The sequence below is a fragment of the Megalobrama amblycephala genome, linkage group LG1 (assembly GCF_018812025.1).
Source record: "Megalobrama amblycephala isolate DHTTF-2021 linkage group LG1, ASM1881202v1, whole genome shotgun sequence".
Lineage (NCBI taxonomy): Eukaryota > Metazoa > Chordata > Actinopteri > Cypriniformes > Xenocyprididae > Megalobrama > Megalobrama amblycephala.
Window position 1 is genome coordinate 24,312,901 of NC_063044.1, and position 23,949 is coordinate 24,336,849.

General features: G+C 39.9%; 1 protein-coding gene, 1 long non-coding RNA gene and 1 pseudogene across 2 annotated transcripts in view; 1 reads left to right on the top strand and 2 right to left on the bottom strand.

The window, feature by feature from the left end:
• The first annotated feature begins 694 nt into the window (after nucleotides 1–694).
• Nucleotides 695–1,247, top strand: LOC125265557. Its single transcript, XR_007184284.1, has 2 exons — nucleotides 695–796; nucleotides 887–1,247. It is a non-coding gene; the product is annotated as an uncharacterized LOC125265557 (long non-coding RNA).
• Nucleotides 1,248–1,731: 484 nt separating this feature from the next.
• LOC125265516 lies at nucleotides 1,732–19,254 on the bottom strand (annotated as a pseudogene).
• Nucleotides 19,255–22,213: 2,959 nt separating this feature from the next.
• LOC125265508 (E3 ubiquitin-protein ligase TRIM39-like) overlaps nucleotides 22,214–23,949 on the bottom strand; it is a 36,468-nt gene continuing 34,732 nt past the window's right edge. The window contains exons 7-8 of the mRNA XM_048185782.1: nucleotides 23,339–23,365; nucleotides 22,214–23,228 (exon numbers count right to left, since the gene is read on the bottom strand). Of these exons, the coding sequence (XP_048041739.1) occupies nucleotides 22,690–23,228; nucleotides 23,339–23,365 (566 nt within the window). The 3' untranslated portion in view covers nucleotides 22,214–22,689. The remainder of the gene's footprint in view (nucleotides 23,229–23,338; nucleotides 23,366–23,949) is intronic.

Consider the following 23,949-nt stretch of genomic DNA (forward strand, 5'->3'; position numbering starts at 1 on the left):
CAGTCTTATAAACTGATCTAACTTATGCATTTCCTCTTCAAAAACCTGAAATTCAATGTTTGTATCCACGCTCATGTTTTATATCAAACAAACACTCACTTTGAAAAACAAAAACAAAATACTGAATATCTCTCCTGCAGACAGCTGTCTTTATATAAACTGATTCATGTTTGCTTTATTAAAAACACTCAAAGCTATTAAACTTTAAATCACTATTTTAAACCAGGAAACCATCAGGACTCTTTCACGCAACTCCTTCATATAGCAAATCAGGAAAGTAAATCATTATAAACTTGTCTTCTTCAAATTCAGTGTAAATCCTAAAGCACTAGTGAACTTCTGCATGACTTTACTCTAAAGTTACTAATGTTATAGATATCTAATTGAACAGCATTAATTGGACAGTAAACATTTGATCATTTTACTAACCTTTTCAGTAAATAAAGGAGAGTCTTCAGTCGAACAGTGTTTACTGGAGATGTGCTGCAGTCGTCATGGCAACTCTGACCTCATCTGTCACTCAGTTTCAGAAAATGCAGCTCCATTCACTTTTATTAATTACACTCATTATAATATATTAGAGTCATTAAAAAACTATATAAATAAATAAAATATATGCAATTAATTTAATGTTTTTGTGACCTTAGCTCCATGTAAGAGGGTCACACTCTCCCAGACAAATCTCCCAATTTTCTTAAAACACATTTTCTCTTTGATTACTCTTTTCTCAGTATTCACACACAGGGTAAGGTCTGGTATGGCATTAAAGATTCAGATGGAGATGTGTATTAAGGAGGTGAGTATGTTGAGAGCAGCTGGTGATCCTGATTTAAACTGGATTATTCGGATCTGATCTTTCAAACAGCTCGGTTTGTCATCTCTTCAGGTTCAACACATTCACTATCTGCACCATCATCATTATCCATGGCAAGATCTGATCCAGTGTTGGTTCTGTTCTCTGAACTCCTGGTTCCTCTCTGACTGGTGCTGATGAAGTTTGTTCCCACCGTCTCCGGCTCTCAGAAGCTCCTGGCATCGATGGACTGCCGTCAGCTCACTCAGGTTCACGGATTCACCGATATTGTGCTCAAACCAAAGTGAAAAACTCTTTCATTGTGAAGCTTTCTAATGCTCTCACTTCTCTTGAAGAATATTTACTAGATTTAATGATCATCTACACTAAATAATAATTCAGTATTTTCATTCACAACTGATGAAAGTCAACAATAAAGATCCTGTTTTATTCATATTCTGTCTGTTGTTTCTGTGAGCAGATGTTCATGAACTCAAATCATTCTCAAATGTGTATTTACATATTTATTAGCAATTTAGTTTACAAGCAATATCAGTTATAGATTTGAACTCTTGACTTTATTCAGATAGCTTCATAAATTTCCTTACAAAATATCATGTAGAAACAATCTGGAAAGTCTAGAACTTTAGTATATTAGAAACAATTTCATAGTAGATTTGAAAATCAAAGTATTAATGAAAGACAAAAGAAATATATAGATGTGTAACGGTCCGTGTAACGCTTCACAATTCAATTTTCAGACCATACAATGCAAATGCAAAAATGAAAAATTGAAACCAGGCGTTCATTTTTTTCTTTTTTTTTTTCGTGTACTTACTTTAATAGATACTTTTGCTAAATTATGACTTTAGAAACTACCATTTGAATAAACGAAATCTAACCGATTTTCTATTTTTCCATTTTTTTTTGTCTTGTAATTTGCGCTGTGGGCTGTACCATTAGCACGGGGGTGTGGCCGCGGACTACTATCATCTCATTGATGTAACTGCTTTATTTACACTACATGCATGTTGAGGAGTAATTTAAAAGACTGAACACAGATGACCTTTTCCACCTGAAGTGCTATCATTTTTATTATTAATATAATAACTGTGCTAAACATAAGGCAGTCTCGGACTGGCCATCACGAGCAGCTGGGAAAAGTGAAATCCCGATGGCTTGGCTGTTTTGGCACATTGTCCAGCTTGTAGTTACCTACTTATTCATTATTACTTTATTTTATTAATATACATTATACCCTTGGTCCGGGGGTGCATTTTACTTAGTAGGCTACAGTACAACCATGAGATCCCAGTTAATTTTTCAGTGGGATAGACAGCAGACGGAGCGCAGCTCGAGCAACGCTTGCCAAGATCCTTCACGTCAGTATGAAAGAAAAATACTACCAAGCAAAAATATACAAAAATTTGAGCATGTATGTTTTCTTTATATCTGTAAGTAAAATCTACTTGATTGTGCAAATTCTTTTTTGGTTTTTATTTACATATTCTAAAAACATCACATCCACATTTAATCTTTTCAGATTTGATGTTTTTTGTTTGTTTCAGTTGACAGGTGTGATGATCAGTGGCTTTGAGTTTTTACCTTCATCATTAAGGCCTGGATAGAAATATGGATAGAGTTTGTCAGTGAAAGTCTGACCAGTGAAAGAGTAGATATGAGATCTGGAGTCCACGTCATAAAAAGAGACCAGACCCTCCTCATAATCCACAAACACTCCCACCTTCTCAGGTTTCACTTTCAGAGATAAAGAGACAAATTTGCTGTCACGAGCCGCATAATTATCATTCCAATGAGTCACAGTCCAGTATCCATTCTCAGGACTCTCGTCTGTGTTCTCCTTCCTGTTAATGGATTCTCTGGCCACTCCTAAATCCCACCTAGTCTTTCCCTTCACCTGCACCTCATAGTAAAATCTCCCTGAACTGAATCCCTGCTTTGCCAGAACACAAAACCAGGCATCAAATCTCTTTGGGTTTTTTGGGACGTCCTGGTGAATGCCTCCATCACCGACTTGTTTTCCATCATCAGACAGTTTGAGACGTGGATGTGCTGTATCAGGATCCAGAGTCACATCCACTGAGAGAGATCAGACATTATCAATCAACTTCAGAACAAACATTTTCATGAGTATAAAACACATTATGATCAAAAGTATTGTGAGTGTATTGGTGTCAATCTCACTGTACCTGCAAACTTCTGCACAAACTTCAACTCTGTGAACACAGATGACAATATAATGATGAATTAGTAATAGGAATATTTCAGTGAGTTTCTCTCTATTAACAGCATCAGTGGAATGTAAATGTTGATCGTTCATCAGTTTGTGAAACAGAATGTGTTTAACATTAATGCACTTACAATGAAGGTCTATGAGACGATCATAACAGAGGGTTTAAAAGCAGAAATGTCAAGCTTGTGTTTTTATTAAAGCTGTAATACTCATTCAGTGTAAAAAAAAAAATCATTATTTTTGCTGTTAAGTGTCTAAATTGTCCTTGAGAGGAGGGAAAACTTTTTAGACAGTTTATTTAGTAGTCAGATTCAGGTTGTGTGTCACATGATCCTGTGACAGAGTTTGTACAGAGATAGTTACGTCATGTGACTTACGTGTCACTAAAGTTCACATTACACTTCTGTAACTGGTTATGACGTGAGTTGTAGTTAAAAGATTTTAATAATGTAGTAATCACCAGCACATCACAGATGCTTAAAATTAATTTTAAAATGCATTTTCTTAGTTACTGACAAGAACCCTGTGTTTGATATTCACATACCAGTGAGTTTTTCATTTAGCAGTTTCTTCAGTTCAGTCAGAACTCTTTTCAGAGAGTTCACATCCACATCAGAGACACTACTGATCTCAGTCCAGTCCTTGGTGTGTGAAAGGGTGTTCAGGTACATCTACAGCAGAAGAGAGAAGACTAAGGTGCATTTGACTTTATTCCCTTTTAAACCATAAGATGGGTCCCTTATTTTATGTAGCACTTAAATAAAAGATAACGGGATAGGTGTTACACCGTGTATTGTGCTTAAACTCCGAAATGTCATAAGAGTCCCATGAAAACTGGAGGGAGACACCGTGCCTTATCTTCTTTCATTTGGATTTATTAACATAATAGTCAGATATCGGCTAGATGCACAGAATGTGGGAAAACAATTAAAGATGCCAGAAAGAAAACATCAAATTTTATGAGACATCGCATCCACAGAGGTTAGTCACATTAACTAAGATAGCTATTATACTGTGGTGTAGCTGCAAGGCTCATTTGCATTGCCAGCCTGTTAAAATATGAGCAAAAAAATATCTAGACTTTAAACATAGCACTAGGTTTTATCAATCTTTTCGTAGTATATGCAGCTTTTCTCTTTTCTAATGTGTGTCCATAAGATAATGATACTGTCGTCAATAACAACGAAGCTGTATAACAAACTGCTGTATAGCAAACAGTGACTCACTGGCGCCATCTTGGGTCCACTTAGCGACTATATTGAAAATGACTACTCGTGTTGCCAGGATGATTGTTTTGTACATTATAATTGATTATAAAGTAACAAGCTGGATGTACATTATCCCTTACACCATAGGACCTTAATTTTAAACAAAACAGATGATAGAAAGATCATATTATTTTGTCTATATAATACAACTAGGAAAAAAAATAGGATTTGTGTATGAGAATTTTTTTTTTTTTTTTAATGATTCGAGACTCGACTTGAACCCATGACAAAATACTCCAGACTTGACTCAGACTCCAGCTTAAAGACTTCAGACTTGACTCGGACTCCAGATAAAAGATTTGTAAACATCAATGCCGCTGGATGCAGCTAAAATTTAGACACTGCACCTTTAATTATTTAATGACTTTATTACGGTTTCATTCTGTTCAGTTACAGTGGCAGCTAGGATTGAAAACAGTGTTTGTCCTGTAATATTGTACATGATGACTGATGAGACAGATGTTCACATACCTGTATGAGGTGGAGATGATCGTCAGTGTGTGAGATCTGCTCCAGCTCAGTGTTTCTCTTCTCCAGCTCAGTGTTTCTCTTCTCCAGCTCAGTGTTTCTCTTCTCCTGCTCAGTGTTTCTCTTCACTTGCTCAATATTTCTCTTCTCTTGCTCAGTGTTTCTCTTCTCCAGCTCAGTGTTTCTCTTCTCCAGCTCGGTGTTTCTCTTCTCCTGCTCGGTGTTTCTCTTCTCCAGCTCGGTGTTTCTCTTCTCCAGCTCGGTGTTTCTCTTCTCCAGCTCGGTGTTTCTCTTCTCCAGCTCAGTGTTTCTCTTCTCCTGCTCGGTGTTTCTCTTCTCCAGCTCGGTGTTTCTCTTCTCCAGCTCGGTGTTTCTCTTCTCCAGCTCAGTGTTTCTCTTCTCCAGCTCAGTGTTTCTCTTCTCCTGCTCAGTGTTTCTCTTCACTTGCTCAATATTTCTCTTCTCCAGCTCAGTGTTTTTCTTCTCAGCTCAGTAATTTCCTGCTGCAGCTCTTTTATGAGATCTTCACCCTGTTTCTCTGCTTCTTTTTGCTGTTCCTTCATCTTCAGCTGCTCAGACTGACATCTCTAAATGGATTGGATCAGATCAGTGAAGAGCTCAACAGTGGAAGATTTCTCGTTATCTGTGCTATGTTACATTAAAAGTTATATTTTGAGTTTTAAGGTGGTTTGACTCTGCATTCTAACAGTGGACTGAGATGGGCAATCAAATCAAAGAAGATGGGCTTTACTGTACTGTCAACATTTGTCGTTAAAAGAACGGCATAGAAACGGCCTCAAATAAACTATAAAAAGAGAGTGAAGTTGTGTGTAAAAGCTGCAATCATTATTTTTACTGGATAAAATTAATGGAGAATATGTCTCGGTTATGTGTGTAACCATCATTCCCTGAAGGACAGAATGGAGACGTTACGTTAGATCATTCTGACGAATGGGGTCTCGCCCGAGAGCCCAATTACCTTTGAGTGGTAACAAAACTAGCCAATGGTAGGCTGAGTACCTTGGTCTGCGTAAACAACCTTTGCTTGGAAACAGCCTTTCCCTTCTGCTGGTGTCCGTAACAAACAAAGAGCTGGTCTGAGGTCAAAGTCGTCAGGAGCAGAATTTTAAAAGAAACTTCAGCTCGACTGAGAGCAAAGGCTTGAAGGGAGCTCTCTGCAGTGCTAATAGAACCACAGTGAGGTCCCAAGAGCTAGCCACCCAGGAACCTGATGACATCAACCAGGTCCGGCCGGGCCAATAGGGCATAACCATGAGGACCTGCTCCTTGTCCTCCCTGATCTTGTCTGTGCAAGAAGGCTCACTGGGGGAAATGCATACTTGAGTAGACCTTGCGGCCAGCTGTGTGCCAGCGCATCCATGCCGAGGATGCCCTCGGTCAGGAGTAAAACAACTGGCTGTGGGAAGTGTCTAGAGAGGCAAACAGGTCTACCTGGGCATCTCTGAAGTGTTGGGCACCTTCCTGCAGCCATCTCCTCACTGCGGCTTGGGTGGAGGCTGCTGTTGTGGCTGGGTGGGAGTCGAGAGGCAGCAGGGGGGGCCCCTCTATGCCGGGGCAGAATATGTTTGATGGCCTCAGACTGCTTCTGGGCAGCCGAGATTTGCTGGGTGAAACTCTTTACTGTGTCGCCCAAGAGGCCAGCCTGAGAGACCGGGGAGTTGAGAAGTTGAGTTCAATCAGACTTCCTCATGTCTGCCAGGTTTAGCCATAGGTGGCACTCCTGGACCACCAAAATGGACATCACCTGACCAAGAGACCATGCAGTTACCTTTATCTCCTGTAGAGCGAGGTCGGTAGCAGTGTGCGCCTCCTGCATGAGTCCTTGGTCAGCACTGCCCTCGTGCAACTGTTTAAGCACCTTTGTCTGATGTACAGGATGGCCATGGCATGCAAGGCAGAACCTGCCTGACCTGCAGCTCTGTAAGCCTTTCCCACAAGCGTGGACGAGAACTTAACACCTTGGATAGGTGCTTGGGATCGTCACGCCAGGTGGAGGCACGCTGAGTTGACAGCTGCATCACAACAGAGCGCTCAGCTGGGGGGATCCCTGCATACCCCTTGGCCTATCGAGGGCAGTGAGGACAGAGGCAGTCCCAGAAAGGTTTTGGGCAGTTAAAGGTAACTTTCACAAACTGGTGACTTCCTGAGGCACCTTCGGGAAGAAAGGAACCGGTGGGGAGCGCTTGCAATCAGCATGTGCAGCCCCCAGGAACCAATCGTCCAGCCTAGAGTGCTTGGGACACTGATGTGGAGCCTGATGCTCTCAGCTACCCGGGAAAGCTACCCATGGCCGTCAGCTCAGGATCAGACTCGGGCAACGCTGGCATCCCAGAATGAGGCAATGCAGCCGAAATCCTCATCTCCCAAGGACTCAAGCCCGCCCAGTGATGCAGTGATTGATATCTGGTCATCCGCCGGACCCCTGAATTAGATGCTGGGACCCTGATGAGAGGGACCAACAAACTCAGTTGGAAGCTCTATAGCTTGCAGTGTTTGTGAGGGGGGTGTGGCCTGAAGAGGCTGTCTCGTTGGGGAAGCCCCAACAGTCACCCTCAGATCACCCTGGCCACCAGCCAGATTAGCCCTCTCATGAGAAGAAGAACTAGATTTGGGTGTGGCAGAGGGGACTCTACCTTGTTTGAGGTAATCGAGTCTCGATCTTAACACTGCGATGGTCATGTTCATGAGTCATTCACGAACATAGCCTAAGCGAAAGCCCAGACACGTGAGACAGCCCTTGCGACAGTCCGACGGTGCCATATATCGACCGCACCCAGAACCACACGGGGCGGAATGACGTCTTTACAAAGATGCAAACTCAACCCGTGTTTGCTCTTTTTAGAGAGAGAAAAAAAGCTCTTTCAGCAATGTTAAAGCGCCCAGGGGAGACGCAGAGCTGGAACAGAAGCAGGAAGCTCTTTAAACGATCTCCACCGAACCACGCCGTCACACCAACACCACTGAAGACTCATAGTTACAAACACTCTGGTAAAAGCGCAGCAAAAATAGTGCTCGGCTCCGAAGCGAAAGCTTGAATGCGATAATTCTCATGCTGCTCCTTATATAATCACAAAGCGGGGCAGAGATTGCGATGCAAATTCCGCAGACCAAGGTACTCAGCATACCATTGGCTTGTTTTGTTACCACTCGAAGGTAATTGGGCTCTCTGGGGCAAGACCTCATTCATCAGAATGATCTGACGTAATGTTAAACACGTGACCGACTGAAAGGGAACTCAAGTTTTTACGTGGGTGCCTGACCATTTGGTGCCTGTGGCTAAGACCATTGCATCATTCAAAAAGCAGCTACACTACACTCCTAAACCAATGCAACACACTCACTCACTCCCACTCACAGTATATTGTTTAGGCAGGATGATCAACGCTGCTACCAACAGGACACCCAGACCAATAACCATCCAGTTTGAAATATGGACGGTTCGAGATGAAGTAAGGAAACAGTCATTGGAGATGAGAGTCTGCAAAAAAGAGTAAAATTCAGTTCAAGTAACACTTCTCGAAAAAAGATAGTAAAACTTGTGCAAAGTTGTGGCCCAAAGTGCAAGAGGCCAGAAAACATGTTCTAAGGGAAGGCTATTTACTCAGTAATGCAGTGTTTCTCAACTGGTGGGTTGTAACCGTTTTGGGTGAGTCGTGGAGTGTGTCGTCAAAGAAACAACAACAACAAAAAAGCCTTAATTCTAAAGCCTGATCTATACTACTGCGTCAGACCTACGCTGTAGCCTCTGCACCTTAGGTTTTCATTTATACTTCTGCATTGTTGTCCACATCGATGTGCAATTACACATGCAGGGAGAGGTTCTAGCAGACCAATAACAACGCTTGTGGTCTGCGTAGAATTGACACTGTGTTACATTTTTGGAGAGGTGGAGTCAGTATTTGCGGTCAGGTTAGATGTTAGGCTATATGTCAGTGTTATTATTCTGCTGTTGTTTCATAACTTGTTACAAAATAAAAACTCATAACGCTCTGAGCTCATAGCGTGACCTCTTCAATTGCGCGTACTGTATGTCACTTAATACATAACGAGCAAATTATTACGAGCATGCAACAGCATAGTTACATTGTTAATTAGTAAATCATGAAATTATCAAAAAGTACCAATAAATTACATAACTGGTACATTGTCTGTTAGATGGGAAGGATTTGCATGCAGGTATAATGTTTATTCTATTCATCAGGATCATTTCCAAATGTTTTATTAATAGTTCATGCTAGTATTGTGTTTTCAACATGGTAACTAAATACCACTTTATTTTCCCTTTGAGCTATTTTCTATATTTTTGATGACTGTGGTGGCTCTTTATTGTGTTATGAAAAACTAGTTTGGGACTGCTATTTTATAGCCTTACCTTAATACTGTTTATTCATCTGTGTTAGTGGTATGCTTACAATTTCTGTTAATTAAGTGGAACGGTAATTTTAAGTGTGTGTCAACCATTTTTGGGAAATAAATTAGTTTAGTTTAAATTCCTGTTGTGGAATTTTAGTTGTGGATTAATGACCGTGAGAAAATGTGGGTCCCACAGACAAACCAGTTGAGAAGCACTGCAGTAATGGACTCAGGTACTTTGTTAAAGAATACTAGGTTTAGGTTTGTGTATCAAATGGAAATAATCTGATAAATCTGTTTAATAAAAGGAAATGAAAATTCTCTCTTCATCTATTGGCCTCATGTCACTTGAAACTTTTTAAAAAAATATTATGATGTTTAACTGTTACAATAGGCTCAAAATTGCAAATTGAACAAGAGGCAACAAAGCAATTTATTTAAGAAAGTGTTATTATGATTAATTTGAATAATTTCTACGCACTTTTCTTGGCTTTACTGAGTGTTTGATCTGTTGAATTTTCTTCATTCTCTTCTGGATCATCTGCTGCTCATCTGTCTGTGTCTATACATACATGATGATACATAGAGAAAAAAACACACACATTTATCACTGAAATCTTAGCTTATTTGATCTAAAAACTCAATGAATTCAAAAGTCTCCTGTGCTTTTAGTCCATGTCTGTCAGCTTTGAAAGTGACATATGGTAACATTCTCAAAAACGGACAAAATTAACTTTTAGCTGATTTATATTAAAAAAGTGACAAGCCCTTCAATATGACCTGCACCAACATCAACACACGTGAAAACTGCATTTCATGGGGTGTTTAAAGTGTTTTGTCTGTAACTCTTTACCTTCTTCTCTTGACTCTCCTCCTCTATAGGAACAGTGTTGTGAGTACTGTGTTCTCCTTCAGTGCAGAACAGACAAACACACGTCTGATCATCTCTGCAGAACATCTCCAGAGGTCTCTCATGTTTCTGGCATATATAATCCTCCAGATTTTCCACAGCGTTGATCAGTGTGTGTTTCTTTAGACGTGGGACTCTGAGATGAAGCTCCAGATGAGAGACACAGTAAGAGCTTTGGCACGTCAGGCAGGACTTCACAGCTTTCTGCTTTCTTTCATCACAGAAGTCACAGAACACTTTAGATTCTTGATTAAGCTTATTAAAGTGTTGCACAAGCTTTACAAGTGTTGAATTAATCTTGAGATCAAGTCTTTTGCTGAATTCTTCTTTACAGAATGGACAGAAGCCGATCTTTCTGTTTGTCCAGCACTTGCTCAGGCAGGTTCTGCAGAAGTTGTGTCCACATGGAGTGGTGACTGGATCAGTGAACACTTCCAGACAGATGGAGCACTGGAGCTCCTGATTTAGTGCTGGAACACTGGAGGATGCCATGACTGAAAAGAAAAGTAATGACAGTTTATCATCTACATTGCTGAAGAGAGCAACTTTTATGAAAAGGTATGTACACTGAGTAATTTAGTTTATGTTCTAAAATGGATGTTGCATTATTTGAAGTGCCATTTTCAAAAGGTGATAACGTCTAGGTTACGTATGTAACCCTCATTCCCTGAAGGAGGGAACGGAGACGTTATATCAGAACAGACTGACGAATGGGGGGTCTCGCCATGAGAGCCCAATCACCTTCAAGTGTTAACAAAACAAGCCAATGGTACACTGAGTACCTTGGTCTGCGATATTTGCATCGCAAACTCCACCAACACAGAACAGACTGAAGAATGGGGTCCCTTACCAAACGCCACAATAGCTGTCTTCCAGTGACCTGTAAAAGTGATAGCACCCTGTCGTGAGACTCAGCACGAGCGAAGGACTACACTAAATACAGAATACACTGGGAAGCATACCCCAACAGGAATATGCTAACAAACTGCCTGCTCAAGGAGGTCTTACAAGGAATCAACCAGCATAATGGTGATAGGGAGAACTCTGAAGGAGACTCAGAGATAAGTGGCTGCCAAGGGAAGACACACGCACCTGGAACACATGTAGGATTACCCAGGGAAGGGAATCAACACATGGTGGCACCTAGTCCAACACAGGGGCTGACCGAAGGGGCATGCAAGTGTAGACATCAACAGTGCTGGAGGAGCCCAGGGTTCTAGCTGTGGAACTCACCTGAGGAAAAAAGCGCATGCATCCAGTGATCCATAGAGTGGAATGGCGCAGCAAGCTATAACACAGAGCAGGTCCTACTACAGGCCCGAAGAGGTGAGTACCTGAGAGGACACAGGCTCTACATGAAGATTATAGAATCTTGCGTATGTGTTAGGTGTCGCCCAGCCCGCAGCTCTACAGATGTCTGTCAGCCATGCGCCAGTGCCCAGGAGGAAGCCACACACTGAGAAGAATGGGCTCTCATCCCTAGGGAGCATGGCAAGTCTTGAGTCTGAAAAGCCAAGACAATAGCATCGACTATCCAGTGGGATAGCCTCTGTTTGGAGACAGCCTTCCCTTTCTGCTGGCCTCCAAAAGAAACAAAGAGCTGATCTGAGGTCCTGAAGCACTGAGTTCTGTCAACAAAAGTGCGAAGAGCATGTACAGGACAGAGCAGTGCCAGGGCTGGGTCTGCCTCCTCCAGGGGCAGACCACCTGGAGTTCACCACCTGGTCCCTGAAGGGAGTGGTGGGAACTTTGGGCACATATCCAGGCCGGGGTCTCAAGATAATGTGAGAGTTACCCGGCCCGAATTCCAGGCACGCTTTGTCAACCGAGAAAGCCTGCAGGTCCCCAACCCTCTTAACTGAAGCCAAAGCCGTCAGGAGTGCAGTTTTCAATGACAAATACTTGAGCTCTACTGAAAGCAAGGGTTTGAAGGGAGCCCTTTGAAATGCAGAAACCACTGCGAGGTCCCAAGAGGGAACTTGTTGAGGGCGAAGGTGGATTAAGCCTCCTAGCTCCTCTCAGGAACCTGATGATCAGGTCGTGCTTCCCTAATGGCTTACCGTCAACAAGATCATGGTGAGCTGCAATGGCATCCACATAGACCTTAAAGGTGGAAGGAGACAGCCTTCGTTCCAATCCTTCATGAAGAAAGGAGAGCACTGACCCAAATGGGCAGGAGCAGGGATCTTCTTGACGAGAAGAACACCAAGTGACGAAGAGGTCCCACTTCAGGATATAGGCCTAGTAGACAAGGCTCTAGCTGAAGTGATGGTAGCAACCACCTGAGGTGGCAAGGTACCTAACCTTTCCGTGACCTGTCCAGTACCCACTCATGCAGGTTCCAAAGATCGGGACGTGGGTGCCACAGGGTGCCCTGTCTCTGAGAGAGAAGGTCCGGTAACACTTTACTTGAAGGGGTGTGCATAAGACTGACATGACACCTTCATAATCTTGACATGACACATGTCATGAATATGAAGGAGGTTTTATGAATGTTTATGATAACTGTCATTAAGTGTCATTAGCTCAATTATGTCATTTTTAATGCAAAGATGACATTGTTTGAGACGTCTTTGTTACGACAACTTGACATAAACCAATACATCATAACCTGTCAGTGTCTTTGTCATGACAACTTGACATTAGCAAAACATCATAACCTGTCATAAACATGACACAGCAGATTAATTATCAAACATAAAAAACTACTTAGCTTTATGGTTAACATTACATTACATTATTTTGGCAACACTTCAGTATAGGGAACACATATATAAACGATTAACTATGACTTTTCCCTCAATAAACTCTTAATTTACTGCTTATTATAGTTAATTGTTAGGTTTAGGTATTGGGTAGGATTAAGAATGTAGAATAAGATCATGCAGAATAAGGCATTAATATGTGGTTTATAAGTACTAATAAATAGCCAATATTTTAGCCATATGAATGCTAAGAGTAATAAGCAACTAGTTAAAAGACTCTAAAATAAAGTGTTACCATTATTTTATAACAGTGTCATCTTTTTTAAGAAATTTGAAATTGTCTATTATCTGACCTTCTGTTGGTGGAAGATTAAAAAAAAACAAAAAAAAAAAAAACAAAAAAAACATGAAATGAAAAATAGTCATGACGCTGTTATAAAATTATTTGTCAGAGTATTGTCACTTAATGACATTTTAATGACAAGTTCAATTTGTACCACTGTACTTGAGCTCAAGATACATATTCATGACACTATTATAATGGCCTCATGACAGCCAATGTCAAAACCAACTACATGACAGTTTAATGTAATGTTAACCCATAAAGCTAAATGATGTCAAGTTGTCATGACAAAGACACTGACAGGTTATGACGTATTGGTTTATGTCAAGTTGTCATAACTCGGACATCTCAAACAATGTCATCTTTGCATTAAAAATGACATAATTGAGCGAATGACACTTAATGACAGTCGTCATAAACATTCATAAAACCTCCTTCATATTCATGACACGTGTCATGTCATGATTATGAAGGTGTCATGTCAGTCTTATGCACACCCCTTCAAGTAAAGTGTTACCGAAGGTCCTTACTCAGAGGGATAGGCCAGGGAGGGGCTGTCGCGAGGAGAACTTGTTCGGAGAACCAGGTCCGGACGGACCAAAATGGCGCAACCAAAAGAACCTGCTCCTTGTCCTCCCTGATCCTGCAGAACGTTTGTGCCACAAGGCTCACTGGGAGAAATGCATACTTGCGCATGGCCCGCGGACAGCTGTGTGCCAGAGCATCCGTGCCGAGAGTGCCCTCAATCAGGGAGTAAATCAACTGGCAATGGGAATTGACTGGGGAGGCAAACAGGTGTGTTCCCAAGTGTTCCAAAATCAGCTGACTGGGGATGGAGTCTCCACTCACCAGGGCGAGACTGTTGCCTAGAAAGCTTGTTGGCCACAAAATTGAGTCTGCCCTGGATATGAATGGCACGAAGTGACCTAGATGCTTCTGACTCCACAAAAGGTGATGGCAGGCGAGTTGCGACATGCGACGAGAGTGTAGACCTTCCTGACGGTTGATGTACGCTACAGTTGCAGTGTTGTCCATACAGACCAGGACGTGCTTGTCTCTTAGCCGGACCCTGAAGTGGTGCAAATTAAGCTGAACTGCTAGCAACTCAAGGCAATGACATGCCACTGAAGTTGGGGTCCTGTCCAGGAGCCTGATGCAGCATGTCCATTGCACATGGTGCCCCACCCCGTGGCAGAGGAATCTGGTGAAACAACAACATGCCTGGACACCGGAGCTAGAGGAATACCTACCCGTAGAAACGAAAGGTCCAACCACAGGGTACAGGTCTGACGGCATGGAGCAATCCCAGCGGAATAACTGCCGCTGCAGATGCCATATGCCCCAGGAGCCTCTGAAATAACTTCAGTGGAACTGCTCTCTTGCCTCTGAACTGAGTCAGGCAGTTCAGCAGAGACTGTGCGTGCGTGCATAAGCTGCGCGAACATGGCGACCGAGTCTATTTCCATACCGAGAAAATAGATCCTCTTCACAGGGGAGAGTTTGCTCTTTTCCCAGTTGACCCAAAGGCCCAGACGGGCGAGGTGTCTAAGCACAAGATCCTTGTGCTCGCAAAACTGATTCTCGAGAATGAGCCCGAATCAGTCAGTCATCGGAGTAGTTGAGAATATGAACACCTTGAACCCTGAGGGGAGCAAGAGCTCCCTCCATGACCTTCTTAAAGATGCGGGGAGACAGGGCCAACCTGAACGGGAGAACTTTGTACTGGTATGCCTGCCCTTCGAAAGAGAAACCGAAGAAACGGTCTGTGTCGAGGAAGAATGGAGACATGAAAGTATGCATCCTTCAGGTCGATAGCTGCAAACCAATCCATGGGACGAATGCATTAGAAAATGCATTTGGGCGTTAACATTTTGAACGGGAGTCTGTGAAGAGTTTGGTTTAAGGCACGCAAGTCCAGGATCAGCCATAATCTCCTTGCTGCGGCTGGTGTGGAGGCTGCTGCTGTGGCCGTGCAGGAGCGGAGGAAGCCGCAGGAGGGTGCCCTCAGTGACGAGCAGGATGAGGCTGCTGAGCTGGCAGCTGTGCAGGAGTAGCAGCAGTCCGCTGGGGCAGAATATGTTTTATAGCCTCAGACTGCTTCTGTGCGGCAGAGAATTGTTGGGCGAAACTCTCTATCACATCGCCGAAAAGGCCAGCATGAGAGACCGTGGAGTTGGGGACATGAGTCCAATCAGACTCCCTCATGTCTGCCAGGTTTAGCCATAGATGGAGCTCCTGGACTACATATGTGGACATCAACTGATCAAAGGAACACACAGTGTTCTCTGTGGCAAGGCACGCCTCCTAAAGGACTCCTGGGTCAGCACCACCCTCGTGCAACTGCTTCAGCAACTTGGCCTGATAGACCTGTAGCATTGCCAGGTGGAAGTGGCTTGACCCGCAGCTCTATAAGCCTTGCCCACAAGAGTGGACAAGAACTTACAAGTCTTGGAACTTACAGAGCTTGGGATCACCGTGCCAGGTGGAAGCGCTCTGGGGACACAGTTGCAACGCGACTGAACGCTCCACTGGGGGGATCCCCGCATACACTTTGGCCACTCTGCCGTTGAGGGCAGTGAAAGCGGAGGAAGCACCTGAACGGTTTCGGGCAGTTAAAGGTGCCTTCCATGAACTGGTGACTCGGGGATCAGACTCGGGCAACGCTGTCATCCCAGAGGAAGAAAACACAGGCGAATCCTCATCTCCCGAGGACTCAAGGCCGCCCTGTGATGCGGCGATCGACATTTGGTCGTCCTCCGGAGCCCCGAATGAAACACTGGGTCCCATTTTTTTTATTTTCTCAAATTGGTCTTTCTCTTAAAAGGAGTGGTGTATGTGTGGAGTGGTGTAACTTACACAAGGTTTTCCTTTGGATAGCGACTTCCTTTTTCTCTTTGTTTCTCTGTTTGATTTTTCCATCATCTTCATGATCAAAATCTCCCTCTTCTTCTGCTGTGACTGAACCTCCAGATCTCCTCTTCTCTCCATCTTCTGGTGTTTCTTCTCTTGCTTCCTCATACAAGTCAGAGATAAGAAATTGGACCTGGTTTTCTTTGAGTATCTTCTCCACTCTTTCAAGTATCTCAGAGTGCAATCCTGATTTTCTTTCATCAAACTGAAGATGTTCACCTCCACACTCCTTTATTAATTGATGAATACAGTTACTGTTTATCTCTTTCTCATCAGTCAACACTAAAGTGTGTATAGGAGCCTCCTTACTGAATTCATTCAGCACATATTTCACTCTATGTCTGTTATTGTCACTGAAGTCGTTCTGCTGCAGTACAAGTATGATCACATGAGGTCCAGGAGCAGACAGATTCACACACTCTTTCACTCCCTGTGTGATCTGAGTGATTGACAGATTTGGCCTCAGCAGGTGAGGAGTGTTGATGACTGTGACGTCTCTGTCCTTCAGTTTTCCTCTGTGTTTCTCAATGTTCAGCTCTACATCAGCAGGTGCTTCACTCTCAAACGCTGCTCTTCCTAAGATGAAGTTTCCCACTCTGTTGTTTTCTGTTATATTCTTCCCCAGCAGAACAATCCTCAAATCACTCACTGGAACACAGAACACAAATAACAGTAAAACTCGACCCGTGATCCATGAACAGAGATGTCAGATTTCAGATTGAAGGTACTGGACCAGATCAACAACTGCCATTGAGATGAGTGGAGATGTGAACACAATCTTACACTATTTTACACAGATTTTTAAAATGTTTTTAAAAGAAGTCTCTTCTGCTCACCAAGGCTTCATTTATTTGATTCAAAATAAAATAAATAAATAAAACAGTAATATTGTGAAATATTTTTACAATTTAAAATATCTGTTTTCTATGTGAATATATAGTAAAGTGTAATTTATTCCTGTGATCAAAGCTGAATTTTCAGCATCATTACTCCAGTCTTCAGTGTCACATGATCCTTCAGAAATCATTCTAATATGATGATTTGCTGCTCAAGAAACATTTATTATTATTATCAATGTTGAAAACAGTACAATTTTTTTTCAGGATTATTTGATGAATATAAAGTTCAAAAGAACAGCATTTATCAGAAATATAAAGCTTTTCCAGCATTATAAATGTCTACTGTCACTTTTGATAAATTTAAAGCATCCTTGCTTTCTTTAATTCCTTTCCAAAAAAAAAAACTCTTACTGACCCTAAACCTTTGAGCGGTAGTGTATAATTATACAAAAGCTTTCATTTTCAGATAAATGCTGTTTTTTTTTTTTATTAACTTCTATTCATCAAAGAATCCTGAAAAAAAATTATACACAACTGTTTTCAACATTGATAATAATCATAAATGTTTCTTGAGCAGCAAATCATCATATCAGAATGATTTCTGAAGGATCATGTGACACTAAAGACTGGAGTAATGATGCTGAAAATTCAGCTTTACAGGAATAAATTACACTTTACTATATATTCACATAGAAAACAGATATTTTAAATTGTAAAAATATTTCACAATATTACTGATTTTACTATATGTTTGATAAAATAAATGAGTCTTCTTTCAAAAATGAATTAAAAAATCTTAGTTGAAAAACTTTTAACCAGTAGTGTATATATAAACCTCCCTTTAGACACACAGTTTCTCAAGGATTTTGATATTTGCAGTACTGAATATTATGAATTATCATATTTGTTGACTTACTATTAGGTCGCTCAAGAGATATACTTCCACATCCTCTTTGAACTGCAAATAAAATAACATGGAAATTAAAACATTTACCAAATTCTGTTATCATCTTTATTTATTAAAGAAATAATTCACACAAAAAGAACAATTTACCAACATTTATTTTTCCACCTCAGTATTATACTCTTTCTTTCAGAATGCACAAAAGTTTATTGCCTGCATGGGGATGTAAATAATGCATTTTTAATTTTTTCAATATTATTTACATCTGCACAATCTTTGTTTGTTTGTTTGTTTGTTTGTTTTGTTTTGTTTTGTTTACCAGCAGTCATGTTATTACCTTCCTTGTCGGGGAGATCTTTGTGTTGTCTTTGCTGACTTCTGTTTCCTGCAGATAAAAGAAAGTTAAATTAAATACAATATTGACAAGTGAAAAAAAAGAATTTTTATTTGCCCTCTCATTGCATCAGATTTATTTAGGCTACTGAATGGCTGCAGTATATGACCATATCTATCTTCTGAAGGCAATGTGTGTTGAAGATTAGTCACATATCGAACATTAAATATGCTTTTATTGCTATTCTTTTTTTTTTTTTTTTTTTTTTTTTGCAGCACATGGGTAGAGCTTCATAATCTTTTTTTCTTCTTACAAACATACTCAAAAGCTTTTAAAAATGAATCTGCAAAAGGGAATAAAATAACAGGCCCTCCACCATTTGAGGAAGTGGTTAATATAGTCAGATGTTACTGAAAACTGTGCTGCTTTATGATTAAACATGGTGACAAACTTTGCCTTATTATTCATTAAGATAGGATCACATTTATATGCTTCTCTGTCTCACTATTCTGCCTTGCTAAAAAGGAAAACGTATTCGATCAAACTGGATTACAGTGATTTTCTTTCATTGTAATCCAGTGCGCAGTTTGACCGAAAACGTTTTCTTTTTCTTTTCCGTTATCCCACTGTACCGCAGCATTTATTATACATCTACTGTAGGCTATTACTTAATAAATAAAATAATAGGCCTACATGCTGTTACAATTTCAGTAAATATGGTATTTTAGCTTGTTAAACACATTTATTTGGTCTGATTTGATTCCTACCTGAACTAGACGCCATTCCACATGCTCGTGACAGAAACCGAAAGCGAAAGTCTGTTCGGGAGACGGAAGATGAGAGGAGAACACGACTGCGTTTCACTCAGAAGGGATCATCCGAAGGGATGAAGGGTGCAGGGGACAAAACTTCTGCGTCATCTTAACGAGACAATAAAGGAGGCGCTTTTGTCGCACATTTTGGCTGAACTCCCCAAAAAACGAGAACTGTTTTAAAGTCCAGTTTAAATTGCTAGGGGGAAAAAAGTATTCAACACATTCGTGTCATAAACCTTAAAAGCTTAATATACCGCTTCGATACGATTATTTCAACTACTTCCTTATTATGCGTGTAGATTAGGTGACGTATATCCGCTCGGCCGCTCCACTAGTGGAGGTGACGTATTTCCGCTCTTGAGTGGAGCTCCACTCGCTTATGGTCTGCAACCAGATCCTTTTGGAGAAAACACTCTCTGAACGAGGAGGAGATTGTGCAAACTGCGCCCTTTGTTTAACGTTAGTTTATTTATTTATAGTTTATCGCACCATACTGTATATTGTGTCTATGTATTTGAAACATTTGAATGGACTGATAAAGGGAGCTGTAAAGTATTTTTGTTGAAGTACAATGTCGTTTTGACCATAATAATATACCAAATCTAACTCGTATAAATATTACAGTAATATAGAAAAATACTATACATACAGTCGAGCTCAAAATTATTCATACACTTGGTAAATATGAACAAAGAAGGCTGTGAAAATAAATCTGCATCGTTAATACTTTTGATCTTTTATTTAAAAAATCTACAAAAATCCAACCTTTCATTGCAGAATAATAATTTTAAATATGGGGAAAATCTCATTATGAGAGAAATGTTTTTCTCTAATACACACTGCTCACAATTAATTCAATACTTTTTGCAACCTCCTTTTCCCAAGATAACATCTCTGAGTTTTCTATAATGCCTGATGAGTTTGGAGAACACCTGACAAGAGATCAGAGATCATTCCTTCATGCAGAATCTCTCCAGATCCTTCAGATTCCAGCTCCATGTTGGTGCTTCTTCTCTTCAGTTCACTCCACTCATTTTCTTTAGGGTTCAGGTCAGGGGACTGGGACGGTCATGGCAGAAGCTTGGTTTTGTGTTCAGTGATACATTTTTGTGTTGGTTTTGATGTTTGTTTTGGATCATAGTCCTGATGGAAGATCCAACCACAGCCCATCATTGGATTTCTAGCAGAAGCAGTCAGGTTTTGATTTTTTATCTGTTGGTAGCTTTTAGCTTTTTTGGCAGCAAACACAATGTACAGAAATACTGAGGTGTAAACAGTATCTGCCAATATAAAGTATAGATAACATCTAATTACTATTTACATTTATTGCAAAGAACTGATACTTTTACATGGTGCAAATAGAATATATCACTATTTTCATGTAGTGTAAATAACATATCTCTAAGAAAATGCTGCTATTGTCACTTTAATGTAAATAGAATATATTGATATTTTCACCTGTACTGTAAATAGCTGCTGCCATTAAAAAAGGAGTGGGTGGATTTTTATCATTATAGTGTGGTTGTGTTCACACACTGCCAACACATCTATGTTCAAACACCATGTAAAAGTGAATTTTGCATAATAGGTGCCCTTTAATGTATTCTCTCATTCACTGACATAAAAACCACTGGAGTCATTGTAAACTTTTGAGGTTTTTGTACAGTTTTGTACAGTAATTCCTTCTGATGTATTTGGTAACACTTCAGTAATTTCTAGTGTGTTCTCATGATCTTCACTTTTGAATACTGATCCAAATAAGCTGTAGTTCCTTTAGAATAATATAGTAATTCTTGAGTAATTATTATCCAATACTATCATCTTTTCCAAGTGACATTTAAATCACACATATTTCACTGTATCTGCTGTTTTTGACATCCATCAGCTCATGCAGCAATAGTTCAGAAAAGTGTTTGGGACTGTGTGACTCTTGTGCTGCTTTCCAGTTCAGTTCCAGTTATGAGTTGTTTTACTTCATCTCCAAACATAAAATGATCTTATTGTGTTGGATTTATGGGTGTTTGCATGACAGAAAAACATGGATATGAACAAAAACTAACTCTAATCTACACAATAACAGCACTTCAGCAGCTAACTTCTTATCATTCAGTCTTATAAACTGATCTAACTTATGCATTTCCTCTTCAAAAACCTGAAATTCAATGTTTGTATCCACGCTCATGTTTTATATCATACAAACACTCACGTTGAAAAACAAAAACAAAATACTGAATATCTCTCCTGCAGACAGCTGTCTTTATATAAAACTGATTCATGTTTGCTTTATTAAAAACACTCAAAGCTATTAAACTTTAAATCACTATTTTAAACCAGGACTCTTTCACACAACTCTTTATACAGCAAATCAGGAAAGTAAATACAAATTCATAAACTTGTCTTCTTCAAATTCAGTGTAAATCCTAAAACACTAGTGAACTTCTGCATGATTTACTCTAAATTTACTAATGTTATAGATATCTAATTGAACAACATTAATTGGACAGTAAACATTTGATGATTTTAATAACCTTTTCAGTAAATAAAGGAGAGTCTTCAGTCGAACAGTGTTTACTGGAGATGTGCTGCAGTCGTCATGGCAACTCTGTCCTCATCTGTCACTCAGTGTTTTAGGAAATGCAGCTCCATTCACTTTTATTAATATTCACTCTTTATAATATATTATAGTAATTAAAAACACCTATATAAATACATGTACATAATAAATAAAATATATGCAATTAATTTAATGTTTTTGTGACCTTAACTCTCCCAGACAAATCTCCCAATTTTCTTAAAACACATTTACTCTTTGATGACTCTTTTCTCAGTATTCACACACAGGGTAAGGTCTGGTTTGGCATTAAAGATTCAGATGGAGATGTGTATTAAGGAGGTGAGTATGTTGAGAGCAGCTGGAGATCCTGATTTAAACTGGATTATTCAGATCTGATCTTTCAACAGCTCGGTTTGTCATCTCTTCAGGTTCAACACATTCACTATCTGCACCATCATCATTATCCATGGCAAGATCTGATCCAGTGTTGGTTCTGTTCTCTGAACTCCTGGTTCCTCTCTGACTGGTGCTGATGAAGTTTGTTCCCACCGTCTCCGGCTCTCAGAAGCTCCTGGCATCGATGGACTGCCGTCAGCTCACTCAGGTTCACGGATTCACCGATATTGTGCTCAAACCAAAGTGAAAAACTCTTTCATTGTGAAGCTTTCTAATGCTCTCACTTCTCTTGAAGAATATTTACTAGATTTACACTACATGATAATGAACTCAAATCATTCTCCAATGTGTATTTACATATTTATTAGCAATTTAGCTTACATGCAATATCAGTTATAGAATTAAACTCTTGACTTTATTCAGATATTACAATATAAACCAAAAATCACAATATTTCACAAGTAATTTAGTGTTAACAGCTGGAGAGGAGAGAGAAAATGGCTTCAGAAATTTCTTTACAAAATATCATGTAGAAACAATTTCATAGTAGATTTGAAAATCAAAGTATAAATGAAAGACAAAAAGAAATATATAGATGTGTAACAAATTTGCCATTTACTTGTACATATAACTCACAAATATTTCATTATAGTTCATGTTTTGTCAGTGACTGATTTTCTTTTTTGCACTTGTGTCACATTTTAATTTTCTAAAAAGTAAAATATACTTGATTGTGTAAATTCTTCTTTGGTTTTTATTTACATATTCTAAAATCATCACATCCATATTTAATCTGTTCAGATTTGATGTTTTTTGTTTGTTTCAGTTGACAGGTGTGATGATCAGTGGCTTTGAGTTTTTACCTTCATCATTATCGCATGGGTTAAAATATGGATAGAGTTTGTCAGTGAAAGTCTGACCAGTGAAAGAGTAGATATGAGATCTGGAGTCCACGTCAGAAAAAGAGACCAGACCCTCCTCATAATCCACAAACACTCCCACCTTCTCAGGTTTCTCTCTTAGAGATAAAGAGGCACGTGTACTTTCACCAGCTTCGTATTGATTCTCATTCATCAGCCACACAGTCCAGTATCCATTCTCAGGAGTCAGTAAAATCATCACCTTCCTGTTAATGGATTCTCTGGCCACTCCTAATTCCCATTCAGTCTTTCCCTTCACCTGCACCTCATAGTAAAATCTCCCTGAACTGAATCCCTGCTTTGCCAGAACACAAGAACAAGTATCAAATCTCTTTGGGTTTTCTGGGACGTCCTGCTTAATGTCTCCATGACTGACTTGTTTTCCATCATCAGACAGGATGAGACGTGGATGTGCCGTATCAGGATCCAGAGTCACATCCACTGAGAGAGATCAGACATTATCAATCAACTTCAGAACAAACATTTTCATGTGTATAAAACACATTATGATCAAAAGTATTGTGAGTGTATTGGTGTCAATCTCACTGTACCTGCAAACTTCTGCACAAACTTCAACTCTGTGAACACTGATGACAATATAATGATGAATTAGTAATAGGAATATTTCAGTGAGTTTCTCTCTATTAACAGCATCAGTTGAATGTAAATGTTGATCATCAGTTTGTGAAACAGAATGTGTTTAACATTAATGCACTTACAATGAAGGTCTATGAGACGATCATAACAGAGGGTTTAAAAGCAGAAAAGTCAAGGTTTTATTTTTATTAAAGATGTATTAATAATTATACAGTCTAAAAAATGCATTATTTTTGCTGTTAAGTGCCTAAATTGTCCTTGAGAGGATGGAAAACTTTTTAGACAGTTTATTTAGTAGTCAGATTCAGGTTGTGTGTCACATGATCCTGTGATAGAGTTTGTACAGGGATAGTTACGTCATGTGACTTACATGTCACTAAAGTTACCATAATACTTCTGTAACTGGTTATGACATGAGTTGTAGTTAAAAGATTTTAATAATGTGGTAATCACCAGCACATCACAGATGCTTAAAATTAATTAAACACTTTTTAAAAATGTATTTTCTTAGTTACTGACAAGAACCCTGTGTTTGATCTTCACATACCAATGAGTTCTTCTTTTA